Source organism: Stenella coeruleoalba (assembly GCF_951394435.1).
Source record: "Stenella coeruleoalba genome assembly, chromosome: 7".
Lineage (NCBI taxonomy): Eukaryota > Metazoa > Chordata > Mammalia > Artiodactyla > Delphinidae > Stenella > Stenella coeruleoalba.
Genome location: NC_137153.1, coordinates 15,123,377 through 15,141,135, shown reverse-complemented (window position 1 = coordinate 15,141,135; position 17,759 = coordinate 15,123,377). Strand labels below are relative to the sequence as shown.

The following is a 17,759-nucleotide window of genomic DNA, read 5'->3' as shown; positions in this document are numbered from 1 at the left end:
AAGGCATTTTGAGGACAGGCTTCTTGGTTGCAAAATTAGGTACATGGGAGAGTAATCGAGAAAAAAAATCGTATGAAAAATAGTCTAAGCCACACTGGTTCCCTAATTTCTAAACCAAGGATGCTGGATGTTATCCAATAGTGAGGAGCTATTCAAGATGTAGGAGCAAGAAAATGAGTTGGTCAATATTATGCTGTTAAAGATTCTCTCAGCCAGAGGAACCAAGGTTATTTAAGAAGGTTTCATAATATTCCAACAAAAAGAATAAAAGTAGGGACCAAAAGGAACAATGTGGAAGGTAGGAACAGTACAGGTTGATGCTGTAGAGAAGGCAAAATGTTATCTTTAACTTCTTAGGCTCTTCAGGCTGGGCCTGAAAATTAAACGGAGATAGGATAGATTAACAGAAGAAAAGGATACCCATTTATTTAATGTTAAGTTTTACATAACATGGGATCTGTCATAAGGAGATGACTAGTCAAGGAAGTGGCCAAAACTAAATGCTTTTATACCAGGTTGAACAAAGAGAAGCAATTGTGGAAAAGTACCTAGACTGTGTGGGGAAACTAAAGGAAGATGAGAATTATTTTAAAAAGTCTGTGTGTACAGAATTCTCTTGGCTTTGATTCCTGGTACGGGGAGCACGTCTTTCATGTGGGAGTTTTTATCTACAGTTTTCAGGAAGAAAAGGGGAGATTAGAATGGTCTTCTTGCATCTGCTGTTTTTCAGGTGTCTTTAGCTCAAAATAATCCTTCTACTAAAGTGGCATATTTAGGGGGCGCATATTCCACCATTCTTCATTCACTTCAATACAAAGTGGATGCAAAGGCTCTGGGAATGAGTGAGTCAGAGCTAAAGAGCTTTCATAGGTAGAATCGTTTTGGAAATACTGACAGAGAAAGAAAACATAGAATAAGTAAATGTTAAAGGGAATATTGATAAATCCAATCTTAATATATTTAAAGTTCAGGAAATTTAGGTATAAAGCAAAGGGAAGAGTGAGACCTGAAGACATACTATTAACAGCCATCTACAGAGTGGTTCAACCATAACGAAATTTTTAATGGAGAGAATGCACAGATGAAAACAAACACACAAAGAAGAGCCAACGCTTAACAAAGGCCTTCATTTCGAGGTTGTTGGAAGGAATTCCAGTCAAGGGGTTTTCATAGATAGCAAATTAAAATCGCAATCATGCAATCTCAAAAGAGAAGGGGCAGCTGAGGAGATCTGTTTAAGAGCATCAAGTGCTGTGAAATGGTGTTTTTTTTTTAAAAGTACTTGAAAAAAGTCATTTTTATTGATGATAAAGACAAATGTGATTAGAATGATGAGGCTCAAAGCTGGATTCCAAGAAGTTTTAAGAAAAAGGGGGAACATGATGAGCAAGTGGTAGCAGTGAGTGAAATCCATAGTTCCATGAATGTTCGTTATTACAGATGAGAGGGTACAGGGCCTAAGGAGAGCTGGCTCACTGGACTTCGTTAGAATAAGGAAAGCTTCCTGGGCTATTTTGCAGACACACATGCTCATGTAACAAGACCTTTCATCTTCCTGCCTTTCCCAGGACATTTCCAATCAATCAAAAACCCAATGCGGGAAAGCAAAGCCTCTTGTTGCCTCTGCCTTCTTTCTTTCTTTCTTTTTTTTTTTTTTTTGCGGTACGCGGCCCTCTCACTGTTGTGGCCTCTCCTGTTGCGGAGCACAGACTCCGGACGCGCAGGCTCAGCGGCCGTGGCTCACAGGCCCAGCCGCTCCGCGGCACGTGGGATCTTCTCGGACTGGGGCACGAACCCGTGTACCCTGTATCGGCAGGCGGACTCTCAACCACTGGGCCACCAGGGAAGCCCCACCTTATTTCTTAATTTCTTTATCAAGAGTTGGTAGACTGCCTCAAGTATCCCTTTCATATTTCAGTCATTAAACACTTCCTGCCCCCTTATTAGAAATTAATTTAGCTAACAATAGAGATACTGTTTGTTAAACTCTTTTAGCAGATGCTAAGAAAATCCTGTCAAAGTAAAAGCTACTGAAGTCAAATTCTTCAAGGTGTTTTTCTTAAACTGTTCTATTTATTTATTTATTTATTAGCATCTTTATTGGACTATAATTGCTTTACAATGTTGTGTTAGTTGCTGCTGTATAACAAAGTAAATCAGCCATAGGCATACATATATTCCCATATCTACTCCCTCTTGCGTCTCCCTCCCACCCTCCCTATCCCACCCCTCTAGGTGGATACAAAGCACCGAGCAGATCTCCCTGTGCTATGCGGCTGCTTCCCACTAGCTATCTATTTTACATTTGGTAGTGTATATATGTCCATGCCACTCTCTCACTTCGTCCCAGCATACCCTTCCCCCTCCCCATGTCCTCAAGTCCATTCTCTACATCTGCATCTTTGTTCTGTCCTGCCCCTAGTTTCATCAGAACCGTTTCTTTTTTTTTTTAGATTACATATATATGTGTTAGCATATGGTATTTGTTTTGTTTTTCTCTTTCTGACTTTCTTCTGTAGTCTTTTAACCTATTTTTAAAAAATGACCGAAGATGAAATTTTTTAAAGATGATAATGGAATACATTTGAATGATGTGTTCAAAATCAGCAAATTTGTACTAGAAAATTTGAACAATAGAAAAACAAAGAGGGACATGCTTTAACCTTGACTCACAACTGTCCTCACGTGTATTAACCCTTTTGGAGTTTGTCTCATGACCCTTTTTCCTTTACTCGTGTGTATGTGTGTGTGTGTGATTATGTATATATGTGATTATATGTGACCAAATATGATTCCAGTTCACTTTTAGAACTAAATGTGAATCTATAATTTACTAATAAATCTCAAACTTGTTTTGAACTTAAATGTATGCTCAGCCCACATTTTCTCTTTAAATAAGTATTACTTTTACGATTTCCTCCTGGTATAAAGTATACCTGATGACAGGGGTGACCATATAATTTATCATCAAAATGGGGACACTTAGGAGAATAAATGAAGGGCACCACATGTATTTAAATTTTTATATCTTTGTAATATGTATTTATTAACTGACATGATTTTTATATTAGTGGATGAGTATCGTTCTAGGTTTTTAAATATAATCCTTCCTAAATCAAACCAAACTAATTTGGAATCATCTTTAAAGCTGCAATTTTGGTACTAAATTTGAAATTGTTGACACCATTAGTGGATCTTGCTATATAGACTATAATGGTTTTATTAAGAAAATAATCTGTGTGCAGTTGAGATAGCTAAAGTACTTGATAATTTTAGAGCTTAATTTTACTTTTCTTTGTATTGAAGTAGGTAACTAGTTCAGCCCATATATTTTTACAGATATTGTCTCTGTCTTTGTCTTGAGTACCTTTTATCAAAAAATGTTTTTATAGAACAAAACTCAGTCAAATTAGTTGCTTTTATTTAGGAATCTTTTAAAATTCTTCACCTAATTCACACGCTGGAAAATGGGCCTTCTGAATTCCATTGAATTTCAATATAAGTTATCCAATTAAAAACAAGCAGTCCATCAATGTAATTTTCTCATAAGATATTCCAAAGCACATTTATTAAATAAATAAATAAATATTGTACAGCATTTGAGACTTCAGTGTTCTCCCTTAATATTATAGGGATTAATCTCAATGTGTACCTGTCTAGAAACATCATATTTATAATTCCAATCTGATAAAAAGTTTCAGAGTCTAAAATTTTAGTGCTCCATTCATAACATAATTTGATTAAATATTTCCAACTGATTTTGAACAAATGCAACCGAAATTTAGAGAACCTTTTTACTGAGAGTTCAATACCATTGCAGAATATATAAGTTCATTTTTAAAGTACTTTCTAATGTTCAAATTTAAAAAAAAATTTATCTGATGGCAAGCAGTAAATAGAGAAATGTGTTATGCCATGATGAAATGTAATTTTTAATTCAACATCTGCTTTGTCACACAGAGAATTATAGTTCACTTAACTTGACGTTCCTATAAAAATGTAAAATTTAACAACTATCACTTCTCTTCAATTGATGGAATGGAGCAGAGCTTATGGATGTAAAATAAATCATATATCCATCGTTACTAATTTCAAGAATACTGCATCTCCATAGATTTTTCAATTTAGTAAGAACATAATTTTTAACATGGTGATGAGTTCCAACAAATATTTTATTCAGATCCATCACAAACAAGTGACATTTATTTTCAATGCTGAACTTTTTAAATGAATTTAACAGACCTTACAATAGAATTTACAGTGACATCACATACTTCATCCTCAACACATGTAATTCCAAAAGAATTAGATTTAAAAATCAAACTCATTTAAAATCATTTTAACCAATTTTCTCTTTGAAGCAGGAAATGATACTGAAACAAAACTGCCATCATTTAATTGCTTGCAAATTTCCTGTTATGCGCTTTTCCAAGAAAACCTGAAGTCAAAAAAGAGTGAAATTAATTCAGAAAAATAATCATTCGATCTAAATAAAAATTCAGTTTTCATAGAGTGATACGTAAATGCTCCCCCTGCAAACACACTTATCAAATGATCATCTTTGGGCAGTATTCCAAAAATGACTGTATCTTTTGAAATAGATGCTGGTATGTTTTCAGCTCATTTGTGTCTTGTGGCTTTTATGTGGACAGTGCTATCCTTGTAGCCCCTTTCGTGAATGGTAAATATAAACAACATTTTGTTCAAGTTGCACCTTCACCATCAACTTTTTGTGTGAAATGGAAATTTGGTGCTTGCTTTTTCAGTAAATATTGAATTCTTTTAGCCATTGCAGCTAGGAGAGTTTATTACAAAATATGAGTGTTGCCAAATAATAAAATAAATGGTTGTAGGTTTTAAAGCATTCGGGTTACTTCCTATATGATCCTTAGCAGTACTAAGCTAGTAGTACTAAGCAGTACTCAGCTTTCAGTTACAACTAACATAATTTTCTGTGACACTTAGGCACTTTGACACTTCACACATGTCCCAGGTTTGTACACCAAGTGCCCAGAGGGGGGAACAAAGGTGAAAACTACTGCCACTACTGCGATCAGGAGTTAGCTGCCCTTGAAATGTTAGTTACTGAAGGGGTCTGATAAAGATAGAGGGACCATTGCTGAAGCGGGCTGTTTTACAGGTTTAACCTAATATTTCATACTCTATTATACTGTGGGAGAATCTAGAAGTAAAATTGAAGATATACCAAACCAATAATGATGTATTTTCGAACAATAATTAATAATGATACCCAATCTAAAAATGAAGAATCTAGAACAACTGATAAGTCAGAGAGGACATAGGGGAGGAAAAAAAAGGTAATCTAGGGCTGTTTTGGCAAACGAAGATGTACGGTTAGAATTCTGGTAACCAATTGACTCCTTTACTAAGAGAAAGGAAGAAAAAGGGAAATCCTGGAAGACTGAATATTTTTTCTCTTAAGACACTAAGCTCTCAAAAAACAACTGAGTCATCGTTTTAAAAAATAAATTTATTTTATTTATTTATTTTGGCTGCTTTTGTTCGTTGCTGTGCACAGGCTACTCTTCGTTGTGGTGCGCGGGCTTCTCATTGTGGTGGCTTCTGTTGTTACGGAGCACGGGCTCTAGGCACGTGGACTTCAGTAGTTGTGGCATGCGGGCTCAGTAGTTGTGGCTCCTGGGGTCTAGCACTCAGGCTCAGTAGTTGTGGCACACAGGCTTAGTTGCCCTGCGGCATGTGGGATCTTCCCAGACCAGGTCTCAAACTCGTGTCCCCTGCATTGGCAGGCGGATTCTTAACCACTGTGCCACCAGGGAAGTCCCTGAGTCATCTTTAAGTCTACCCCAATCAGATGGGATGGAGGCATCATATTAAGATACAAACAGTTGTAAATAATTAAAAACAAACACCCCTCTATTTTTCACATCTGAGAAGAGTAAATTTTTAATTTAACACTGCTACACCTGAATACTTGTTACAGTCTTTCCTCTGGAAGACTTTATCTGATTCTCCTTCTGCTCCCGTACTCCAGCTTAGTTTAGACCCCTTTCTGCACTCACATAGAACTCCACTTATTCTCTATCAGACTCTTCACAGTCTGTTTATCTGTTTTATTGTCAGCTGCCACTATTCTACAAGCATCTTGACTGGAGCTGGGCAGTTCCAGCCATTTACCTAGGCACTTATATAGGGTAGGAACTCAACAATTATTTATTAAATTAATGAACTAGTTAAATTAAGTCCAGGGCAACATTTCGGTAATAAAATTTTTTCTTGTTGGTAATATTTGAATATTTTTATAGATGAGATTTTTTGAAAATAGAGTTTTTAGAGCAGTTTAAGGTTCACAACAAAATTGATCAGAAATTGACAATTTCCCTTACACTTCCCTACCCACCCCGCACATGCACATCCTCTGCTAGTGTCAACACCCCACACCAGAGTGGTGCGTTTATTACAATCCGTGGACCTACATTAGGGTTCACTCTTGGTGGTGTGCATTCTCTGAGTTTCGACAAATATGTAATGACATGTATTCCATTGTAGTATCGTACAGAATAGTTTCACTGCCCTAAATATCCTCTGTGCTCTGCCTATTCACTTCTTCCTCCCCCAGATCCCTGGTTACCACTGATCATTTTCCTGCCTCCATAGTTTTGCTCTTTCTAGAATGTCATGGAGTTGTAGCCTTTTCAGATTGATTGACTTCTTCCATTTAGTAAGATGCATTTAAGGTTTCTCATGGCTTGATAGCTCATTTCTTTTTAGTGCTGAATACTATTCCATCATCCGGATGTACTGCAGTTTACTTATCCACTTACCTGCTGAAGAATATCTTGGTAGCTTCTAAGTTTTGGCATGTACAAAGCTGCTATAAATTTCTGTGTGCAGGTTTTTGTGTAGACATATGTTCGACTCATTCGGTTTTCAACTCCTTTGATTGCTAGATCCTATGGTAAGAGTATGTTTAGTTTTATAAGGATCCACCAAACTGTCTTCCAAAGTGGCTGTACCATTTTTTCATTCTCACCAGCAGTGAATTCTTGTTAGTCCACATCCTCTCGTCAGTATTTGGTGTTGTCAGTATTCTAGATTTTGGTCATTCTAATAGGTGTGTTGGTTTCTTGTTGTTTTAATATGAAATTCTCTAATGACATAACAAGAATTTTTTAAAAGATTATAAATTTATATCTCCTGATATCTTATACAAGCCCCCTACCATTTCTTATGTTTAATTAGAGTTTTTAAAAAACTATTTTCTTGGGCTTCCCTGGTGGCGCAGTGGTTGAGAGTCCGCCTGCTGATGCAGGGGACACGGGTTCGTGCCCCGGTCTGGGAAGATCCCACATGCCGCGGAGCGGCTGGGCCCGTGGGCCATGGCCGCTGAGCCTGCACGTCCGGAGCCTGTGCTCCGCAATGGGAGAGGCCACAACAGTGAGAGGCCCGCGAACCGCAAAAAAAAAAAAAAAACAAAACTATTTTCTTATCTAATGTCAGAGAAATTGGGAATTTGCATGAGGGCTTTTTTACAGAGGGCTGGAAAAGATCGCAAGGAAAAATTACAATTCTTTCAAATATTGCAAACTTCCACAGCATATTAACTGCATATCTATTGAACCCATTTTTTGGTGCTTCAAACTATGATTCTTTATTTAAATATATATCAGGAGTGTATTTTCTAAGATATTTGTGTGCACAAAATTATACACATTTAAAAAAATTCTGCATACATCCATTGCAAGCTCTCCACTCGCCAAAGTTGATGAGAAGTCCAACATCATAAATTCTTCAGGACGCCCCCTCTTTCATAGTGTTAGGAAACAGTGTCTGGGTTTATGTGAGTCTTGAACCAAAGTCTGTGAGGCTATTATGGCCATGCTGCCGCTTCTCCACATGGACATCAGTGTCGTCACCAGATGCTGAACATTGGGCTGCGTTCTGCTATGGCCTACTCTCGACTAGCCCCAGAGGTACCACTCAAGAAGTTCAGGCTCCAGAAGCTTTTTCTGCACCTCAAGATTATACCTACATCTTACTTTCCCGCCCCACAGGTATTCACACTGCTATGGCCCACTTGATGTTCTACACCCCCCTCCCCCCAGTTACAGTGCCGCATGCAATTGGCACAAGTTTTTGATGTTTATACATGCTTAGATAGCTTTCTACACTTTAACTTTGATTCCTTTGATCAGCCTGTCTGTTTCTTTAACAGTAACTAATCCTTTCCTATTCTTTTTTTTTTTTGCGGTACGCAGGCCTCTCACTGCTGTGGCCTCTCCTGTTGTGGAGCACAGGCTCCCAACACGCAGGCTCAGTGGCCATGGCTCACGGGCCCAGCCGCTCCGTGGCATGTGGGATCCTCCCGGACTGGGGCACGAATCCACGTCCCCTGCATCGTCAGGTGGACTCTCAACCACTGCGCCACCAGGGAAGCCCTCCTATTCTTTTTTTATAGTGTATTTTAATTAGATTTATAAGGCTATATTCAATGATATCATAAAATCAGAGGGCTGGAAAAGGCTTTGGAGTTCATCTATTTTAACTAACACAATGATTAAGGGTCTCATAACATTCCTGACAGATCATTTCCTAGCCTCTGCTTGAGGGAAACTTGTTACCTTACCAATTCCACTGTGAAATTCTTTTAGAACATTCTCACTTACACTTATTTAGCTGAAATGTGCCTTCTTGAACTTCCTGTTTGTTACTTTTCTGTCTTCACCTTTCTCTTTCCAAGGTGAAAATTCTCTGATCCCTCCTATAGCTTTTTTTCCCTTTATATATTATCTCCCTTGATAATCTCAGATAGTCTATAATTTTAATATCATCCTTAGGTGACTCTCAAACTTATAACTACAATCCTGATCTCACTTTCAATGTATAGGTCCGTGATTTCAACAATTTTCAACATATAAATCAATGTTCAAACTTGTTAGCCACACCTGCGTCTCCTGCTAGCATCTTAAATTCAGTGTACCGCCAAGTAAACCCATCAGATACAAACACACAAGCACATCTTCCTCCTTTCCCTTTATCTATTTCTAATTCAAACAGTCAACCTCCTCGTACATGTTACATACTATTTTAGGTACTGGAAAAATACGTCAGTGACTAAAATACAATAATCTCTGCTTTTATAAAGTTTAAATTCCAGGAGGCTAGATAAAAAATACAAACTTGATGACTATATACCATGGCAGGTAAAGAGTAGTTCAAAGGAAAAAAATAAACAGGAAAGGGTAATGTAGACTCATTGAAAGAAAAGTATTTTATAAGATGGTCAGAGAAGGCTACTCTACTGACATGACATGTAAGCAAAGACTGTGGCATAGCTACTTGTCAGTGACTTAGACTTGAAACTTTGAAAAGTTCTTTAACTTCTTATTTTCCCTTAACTATATATTTAATTAATTTCCAATTTTGACAAAATGATCTACTGAAGTATTACCTCTACCTTATATTCCTGAAGAACCATTGAGGAAGAATGAAAATTTTTTCTTTACCTTCTCAAGAATGCAGATAAACTTGTTAAAATTTAATTTATTTTATTGTGTTCAAAACACTTAGCATGAGATCTACCTTCTTAACAGATTTTTAGGCGTACAATACATTATTGTTGAGTGTAGGTATGATGCGATACAGCTGATCTCTAGAACTTATTCATCTTGTTTGACTAAAACTTTATGCTTGTTGAGTATTCTCATTTCCCCATCCCTCAGCCCCTGACAGTCACCATTATATTCTTTAATTCTATGAATCTGATAATTTAAGATGCCTCATACAGGTGAAGTCATGCCGTATGTATCTTTCTGTGGCTGGCTTATTTCACACGGCACAATATCCTTGAGCTTCATCCATGGTGCCGCAAAAACTAAAAATAAGACTACCGTGTGATCCAGTAATCCTACTTCTGTGTATTTATCACAAGAATTGAAATGAGGATCTTGAAGAAATACTAGCACTACTGTGTTCATTGTAGCACTGTTCACAGTAGCCAAGATGTGGGAACAAGCTATATGTCCATTGACAGACGAATGGACAAAAAATGTAATATATACATACAGTGGGGTACTATTCAGCCTTTAAAAAGAAGGAAATTCTGTAATATGGGGGGAAAAACCCTTAGTTTCTGAAGGTGGTAGTTTCTTAAATCTTGGTTGCAGTGTGAAATTGGAAACCATAGCAATGAACTCTTCTTTTTTTGTTGAAGTATAATTGATTTACAATATGGTGGCAGTTTCAGTTGTATAGTAAAATACAGCAAAATAATCTGAAAAAAATATGAATATATAACTAAATCACTTTGCTGTATATTTTTCAATGAACTCTTCATGCTCTTGTAAATTAAAATCTGTTTGTGTCTTGAACGTTAAATGGATCTTTTGCCTATGCATAATTTTTAACATCATGCTTTGATCATTTGGAAAACATTAGCTTAATGACTTATTCAGATATTCCAAACATTGACACATAACATTATACAATATTGAAAAGTCACATCTGTTAATATCACCACTGAGCTCATCAAAAAATCTTTAAGTATTGGGAAAATAATTTTTCCAAAATTTAATGTTAAATAGAAAGCTCAAAATCTACCATTGACAACAAATACTGTCAGTTGTTTCCCTCAACACGATAGGTTCACTCACTTCTTTTATTTTCAAGAAAATGATTGGCCATATACCTAATTGTAATAACCGCAGTTTGCCAGTCATTTTTTTTTTCAAGTAAAAATGGTGTTTCGAGCAAAACCAGCTGGTTTACTTGCAAATCAATCACACCAGTGCTTTCCCTTAAAAGAACCATCGTGTTACAACGTGCAGCTGAAGTGCTTTATCCGTACTTCCCATTTTGATACCCAGAATAGTAAAAGGACATTTATATAAGGGTCAAAATTTACTAAGATTATAATTGTTATTGGTTCATCAAGGATTGAGGACATTCTTAAATAAAATGGCATTGTTTATACTGCAAGATACGGCAGTAAAGAATACAATAACCACTAGCACAGTCTGCAGCCACCGCTTTTATTCTAAAGCACTAGAAGTTTTACTTACTGTGTTTTCACCATCTGGACCAATGTCAACACATTGAAAAAGGCAGATAATGTCTTATGAATATGAAAGCAGTTGGATTTTGTGAATCCCATGAGAAGGTTCTACTAGAGTAATGTTTCTAAAGCACAATTTTTGTCATGTCACTCCCCTGCTCAAAAGATTTCAATTGTTTATCATTGCCCACAGGGAATTTTAAAAAATCAAACTTTGCAACCTGGAGTGTAAATTTTACATAATCTTACATTAATTCATCTTTTCATTCCATATGCTTCTTCATGCAAACTTGCTCTAGATAAATAAAGTTATTGCTATTCCTATTATAAACCTTGGGAGTTTGTGGTTTCTTTCAACCAATTATACTGTTTCCTTTGCCTGAGTGCCTCACTGTCTCTCACGTTCTTTATATGCTGGTCTTGCCTTTTTTCAAGGTGCAACTCAAATGAGGCTTAAATGGCTATTATAGATCCCTCTTCTGAAAGCACATAGCACTTTGAACCTCCCCCGTGCCACTTATTTTCTACCTGGTAATAGCACCTCACATCCCATGAAACCCAGTAGGATGCCTTATATATGGTCTGTGCCGAACAAATACTTGTTGAAGAAACAGGTGTTTGCTTGCATTGAGTCATTTGTTTACACGTTTCCCTGCAGCTACCCTATAAGATTGTTGGCTGAAGGTAGGGTTAATGCTTTTGTTCCCTCAATGAACTATTCCTTGTTGTGGAACTCATTATGGTACAAGGCCATTCAGCTCACAGCCTCAATCTCATTAGCCGGTCTCTTCACCTTGGCAATTCTCAGAATTGTATAAAGTTCTGCCAACCAAAAGCATAAGGATGCTAAAACACTGTGAACTGTGTAGAAAAGTACTGATTTTTTTTTAAAGTTATGTTTGAAGGCTTATTGAGGCAAAATTACCATTTAGTTAATTTCCTTGAACATCCACTTAGTTACTTAGAATAAAAGCATTACCACCTAAAATTGTCATTTCACTATTTTCCTTCTGGTTTCAAACTTAAATATTTTATGGACCTTAAGGAAATAGCATAGCTTGATTAGGATATGCCCATGCCTAAATCACTTAGTGTGCATGATTATTTGACACAAGAGCAAGCTGAGTATGCTGTCTATAAATTGCATCAGAGACTAACTAAGCCTTGTCTTTGAGGGAATTTCAGAGAGCTACTTTCTTTTCACAGAAAACCCTAAGAAAAACTTAGAACATAAAAACAAAACAGGGTTTCAGTTCATTTCTCCATTTATCTGTCTAAATTGGGAAATATCTCACATATTTTTGTCTTCGGGGATTGCACGTATGGAAGAATAGGGTACTTGTCTTACCTGGAAGTAAATAAGAATCAGTGCCTATTTTCCTTTTGATCCTTGAGAAATGTGCATCTGTTTTCTCTTTAGGTAAGATGGTATAGACAATGGATATATCAAAGGACTTACAAATAAAAGTGAAAGCCTTCTATTATTAGCCACCAAATCATTAATTGCAGGGTTCAATGAAATGTATTCCAGTGTAAGCAAGTCAAACATAAGTCCTTGCTGTGCTAAGTCCAATGGTCTAGAGGACAGTCTTGCAGGTCTTCTTATCTGTCCTGGAACCAGAATTCCCTTCAGTGTCCCCTTCAGTCTGGAGGACTTTACAACCTCTACCAAAGAATTCCCTTCAGTGTCCCCTTCAGTCTGGAGGACTTTACAACCTCTACCAAATAGCGCTTGCTCCGTAATGAGCCATCATACGGATGCTGCTGCTGCTAAAGCCACCTTCCCCGTAGCTAGTGGAGTGGATGTCGTGAGGTGTGCCCACGGGTCAGGAGGGTGGGCTGGGCATCTGGCTCCAGTCACTATCACCACAGCTGGATCAGATTCAGCTCTTTCGGAGATGTCCTCCAGGTACTGTGGGAGGAAAAAGGACGATCAGTTCCCTTCCAGACACCTCGCCCTGCTCAGCCTAATCTTCCCCGCGCCAGCTGTTTCTAATCATGCACACAGCCCCTTGTCGACAACATTAGCTACCAGAGAATTTGTTTGGGACACTTTCCCTTGTTTGCCGCTTGCTTCATGCACCTAGAGCTTCTGCTTCCTTTACCTGGCCCCTTGCCTTAGTTCAAAGGCCAGACTGTGCTTCCTTTCTTCCTACCTCCGGGGCAGCTGTGAACTCTGACCACCTGCAATCTTCCCCGCAGGTGAAGTTCCCTTTGACTCCTTCTCTGCAACGGCCTTCAAGTGCACCTTTCAACAGCTTCTCACTCAGAGGGAAGAAAAAGATCAAATTCTGCTTTCCTTAGATACCATTCCTATAGACAGATGACATTTTAATTTGCTAAAAGACGCTGGCTTATTACAAAATATATTCGTGAATTCTAGTCAGAATTCACTCATGCTATGTGCAAGAGTTTATCCCTCCACAAACGTGGATTTTCTTTGTATACCGATTTTCCCTGAACAGCAGACATTTCTATCTAAAATATCCTTTTGTCCATTTTGGGACCCGGGACATAGAAGCAGATGCCATAAACTGAAATAGTTAATGATTAAACCAAGAAAGGTATCAGCTCTGGTTCGTTCCCTCCATGGATGTTATAGTTTAGGTCATTTCCTAACCTGTGACAATTTCAGTTTTTGTTGAAGGGGTCCTGAATAATTTGAGAAAAGGTGAGGAGAGATCTAATGCAGTGGAACCAAAATGAATTGCTGAGTTAATGCAGTAGCTGCCCATTCCAAGGAAAGAATGTATATGCCTATTCTTTAAGGTTCCTACATGCCATGCCATACTTATTATTAGCCTACTACATTCTCTTACATTATTTGATAAATATTCTGTATGAAAAGACTTCAGTAGACTGGAATTGTGCCATGCATAGCTCAATGAATAGAGTTAAGGTGACCCTGTTTGGTCTTCCCATCCTATGGGAACACTACAAGTGATTATTTTAAATTTCACTCCTTTGAATGACCTTTTCGCTATAAATATTTTTATTATGTTTTGCCTAGTTGGGTACACAATGAATGATCTCATTTTTGAATGGCAAGATGAGGCACCTGTACAAGTGGCAGAAGGACTCACTTTGCCCCAGTTTCTGTTGAAAGAAGAGAAAGATTTACGATACTGCACTAAACATTACAACACAGGTAGGAGTTGAATGTTCTTCATTACACTTATGACTTGTGGTTTTATGATATTCAGATGTTTCTTAATTATAGCGCTAGGTTAATTATTTTAACAATTTATAGCTGAATTTTTTTTATAGTCATAGAGCAGAGAATGGATGTCTTTGAAACTTACGGAAGCTTTGACTCATCACATCTTGTTATATAATTGGTTTGTATGGAAAAAAAGAAATGCTTGGTGTTCAGTTATATTTAACTAATTTCTTTTGTTGTGAAATGCCTATAGTTACATAGTAATGATGTTTCCAAAAAAGTTCCTTTAATTTCTATGTGAGCGATAAAATGTACTTTTTAACTGTCCTGTAGCTGTAAACATTGTGTTTGCTTAAAAAATGAAAGAGGTCGCTTTTTTTTTAAGGCTCCACTTGCCTAAATTTTTAGTTTAGCCACAATGTCATGCATTTCAAGATATTGTTACTAAGCACCTACTACTCACATTGACACAGTAGCCTTTTACCTTTGAGAATAAATATCAGATACAGTCATCAACATCAAAGACTGCAAGATTTGTACGTTCATGTTATTTGTTCACTTCTCTCACAACTGGAACTGGCTATTTCCGTAATATCTCTTCTAATTGCCTAATCTACAAGTTCCCTTAAACTGCCCACAGATGATGCATCACTCCAAAGTGGTGAGCGCGTGGCCTCCCACTAGCATCTGTGGCTGCTCTTATTATTTCCATATAGTAACTATGATTTTTCTTGGGCTCAACATTTCCAGAATTGTGACCTGGCCTTTCACTATATAGTCAGCCCTCCATATCCATGGGCTCACATTCAAAGATTCAACCAACTGGGGATTGAACATATTGGGAAAAAAAATTCTAGAAAGTTCCAAAAAGCGAAGTTCTCCCTGTACCATTTGTTAAGGAGACCATGCTTTCCCTGTTGAATAGTCTCAGTCCTTTGTCTAAAGTCAATTGACCATAAATGATCAGTTCTTGACTTTCAATTCTATTCCATTAATCTGTATATCTTTACTTATGACAGTACCATATTTTGTGATTATCGTAGATTTGTAGCAAGTCTTGAAATTGGGAAGTGTGAGTTCACCAAATTTGTTCTTTTTTTCCCTCAAGACTATTTTGGCTATTGTATGTCCCTTGCATTTTCATGCTAATTTTAAGATCAGCCTGTCAGTTTCTGCATAAAAGCCAGTTGGGATTTTGATAGAAATTGCAATAAATTTGTAGATCAATATGGGAAGTATTGCAATCTTAACCATATTAACTCTTCTGATTAATGACTACAAAATGACTTTCTATTTATTTTGATCTTCTTTAATTTTGTTCAACTGTGTTTTGTAATTTTTAGTGTAGAAGTTTTATACTTTTTTGTTAAATTTATTTCTAAATATTTTATTTTATTTGGTTCTTATAAATGGAATTGTTTTCTCAATTTAATTTTTGGATTTTCCATTGCTAGTGTACAGAAACACAATTGCTTTTTGTATACTGATAGTGTATCCTGTAACCTTGCTGAACTCTTCAGCTCAAGTAGATTTTTAGTGAATTCTTTAGGATTTTCTAAATACAAGGTAATGGCTTCAACTTATAAAGATAGTTTTACTGCTTTCTTTTCAGTCTAAATGACTTTTATTTAATTGTTTGCCTAATTACCCTGGCTAGAACCTCAAGGTACAGTGTTTAAAAGAAGGCATAAAAGCAGACACGAATCAAGTGAAATAATAGACATTTTAGTACTTTGCAAGTATGAAGTGCTAATCAAATGTGAAGTAATAAGATTATATATTATTTCCTGAAATAGTACACTGTTCTATTACATTGCTTCTAGGTGCTAACAGAAAAATGAGAAAACTATTTTTCAGAAAACAATTTGCATATATGATTTGGGATCCCATTTCATTATAACTTTATAATTATACAGAAATAATAGTTATATAATTTCATTATAATTGTATAATTATACAGAAAGGTGTAGGGCAAAATTATGATGAAAACAAAATTGTGACATTTGCTGCAATAACAAAGACCTATTTTTACCAATTACTGCATTTATTTCACAACCAATTAGGAAAGTTTACATGTATAGAAGTGCGATTCCATCTTGAACGACAAATGGGCTACTATCTGATCCAGATGTACATTCCCAGTCTCCTGATTGTCATTCTCTCCTGGGTTTCATTCTGGATCAATATGGATGCTGCTCCAGCCAGGGTAGCCTTGGGAATAACCACCGTGCTGACTATGACTACACAGAGTTCAGGATCACGAGCTTCCTTACCAAAGGTAAGTGCGCTAAATGGGCACACACGCATATTTGCACTAATATGTATATATATCATTATCCATTTTGGCCAGATCTTTTTCAGTAGTATTTACAGTTGGTCCCTGATTTACCATGGTTCGACTTAACGATTTTTTTGACTTTTATATGGTGTGAAAGTGATAGGCATTCAGTAGAAACCACACTTCGAGTTTTGAATTTTGATCTTTTGCTGGGCCAGTGACGTGTGGTATCTGCTCTCATGATGCTGGGCAGTGGCAGCTACAGCTCCCGTCAGCCACGTGATCAGGAGGGTAAACAATGATACACTCACAACCCTTCTGTACCCAGACAACCATTCTGTTTTCCACAGTCAGTACAATATTCAATAAATTACATGAGACAGTTAACACTTTATTATAAAATATGCTTTGTGTGTTTTAAAGATGTGCTGAAATAAAACATAGGAATACCTTTTTATGCATTTAGCAACATAGCAATAGAAAATTATTTTCTTTTTCTAAATGAAAAAATTTCTAAGAGAGAAATTTCTACTGTCTAAATTAAGTAATCCTGTCTGACCTCCAACAAGCTTCACTATTCTTTTCATTACAATGATGTACGTTAATGTAATAAAATCATATTCACTTTCCTGGTGCGTTTGATGCTATCTCCCTGCCATGCCAAGTAAATTATAAATCTGCTGTCATGGCTTCCTTACCCCTTACTATGAATTGCATCCTCTGGCTCAATTTATTCAATTAAAAATGTCTAAATAAATAAAAGTTGATGGCAGGATATTTTATCACTAAAAATGTTACTTACTATCAGGAGAACTTGATATTTAACAATGCTCACTGTGCCTTGCTAAGATTTAATGGTTGTCTTTCAAAATAAGGTTTACTTTTATTAACACATAATTGTATTTTCAAAATGATCTATATCAACTAGTGTTTTATAAGATATCATCCAAATGAAAATTGTAAATCTGTTTATAAGATTAAATGCTTTTCTATATACGGATAAATGTCTCAAGGGCTCTGAGTAATAGTTGAAGTTCCATAGTCAATTTGTAAATGAAATTGCCAGTTTACTCATCGATTTTTTTCTCCACGAGCTAAACAGAAATGAAAGCTCATTCATTCCGTAAGTTGTTATCCAGATAGTGGGGCACTTTAGTGATTCATTTAAGGAAATTACAGTTTCTGTGAGGCAGAGCAAAAAGGCATCTGGATACAGAGATGAAAGCAGAATTGGGAGAGCATAAAGGTTTGTGTGGAGGAAACAGAAATGAAGAAAGCAATAAATTAAA

The 17,759-nt window shown here is 36.6% G+C and overlaps 1 protein-coding gene across 2 annotated transcripts in view; it reads left to right on the top strand.

Annotated features, from left to right (window-relative positions):
* The window catches only part of GLRA3 (glycine receptor alpha 3), a gene marked incomplete at its 3' end in the record, with an annotated part of 156,881 nt that overhangs the window by 108,493 nt on the left and 30,629 nt on the right, over positions 1–17,759 (top strand). For both annotated transcript variants that reach the window (XM_079926057.1, XM_079926056.1), the window contains exons 6-7: positions 14,043–14,180; positions 16,256–16,470. In XM_079926057.1, the coding sequence (XP_079782183.1) occupies positions 14,043–14,180; positions 16,256–16,470 (353 nt within the window). The remainder of the gene's footprint in view (positions 1–14,042; positions 14,181–16,255; positions 16,471–17,759) is intronic.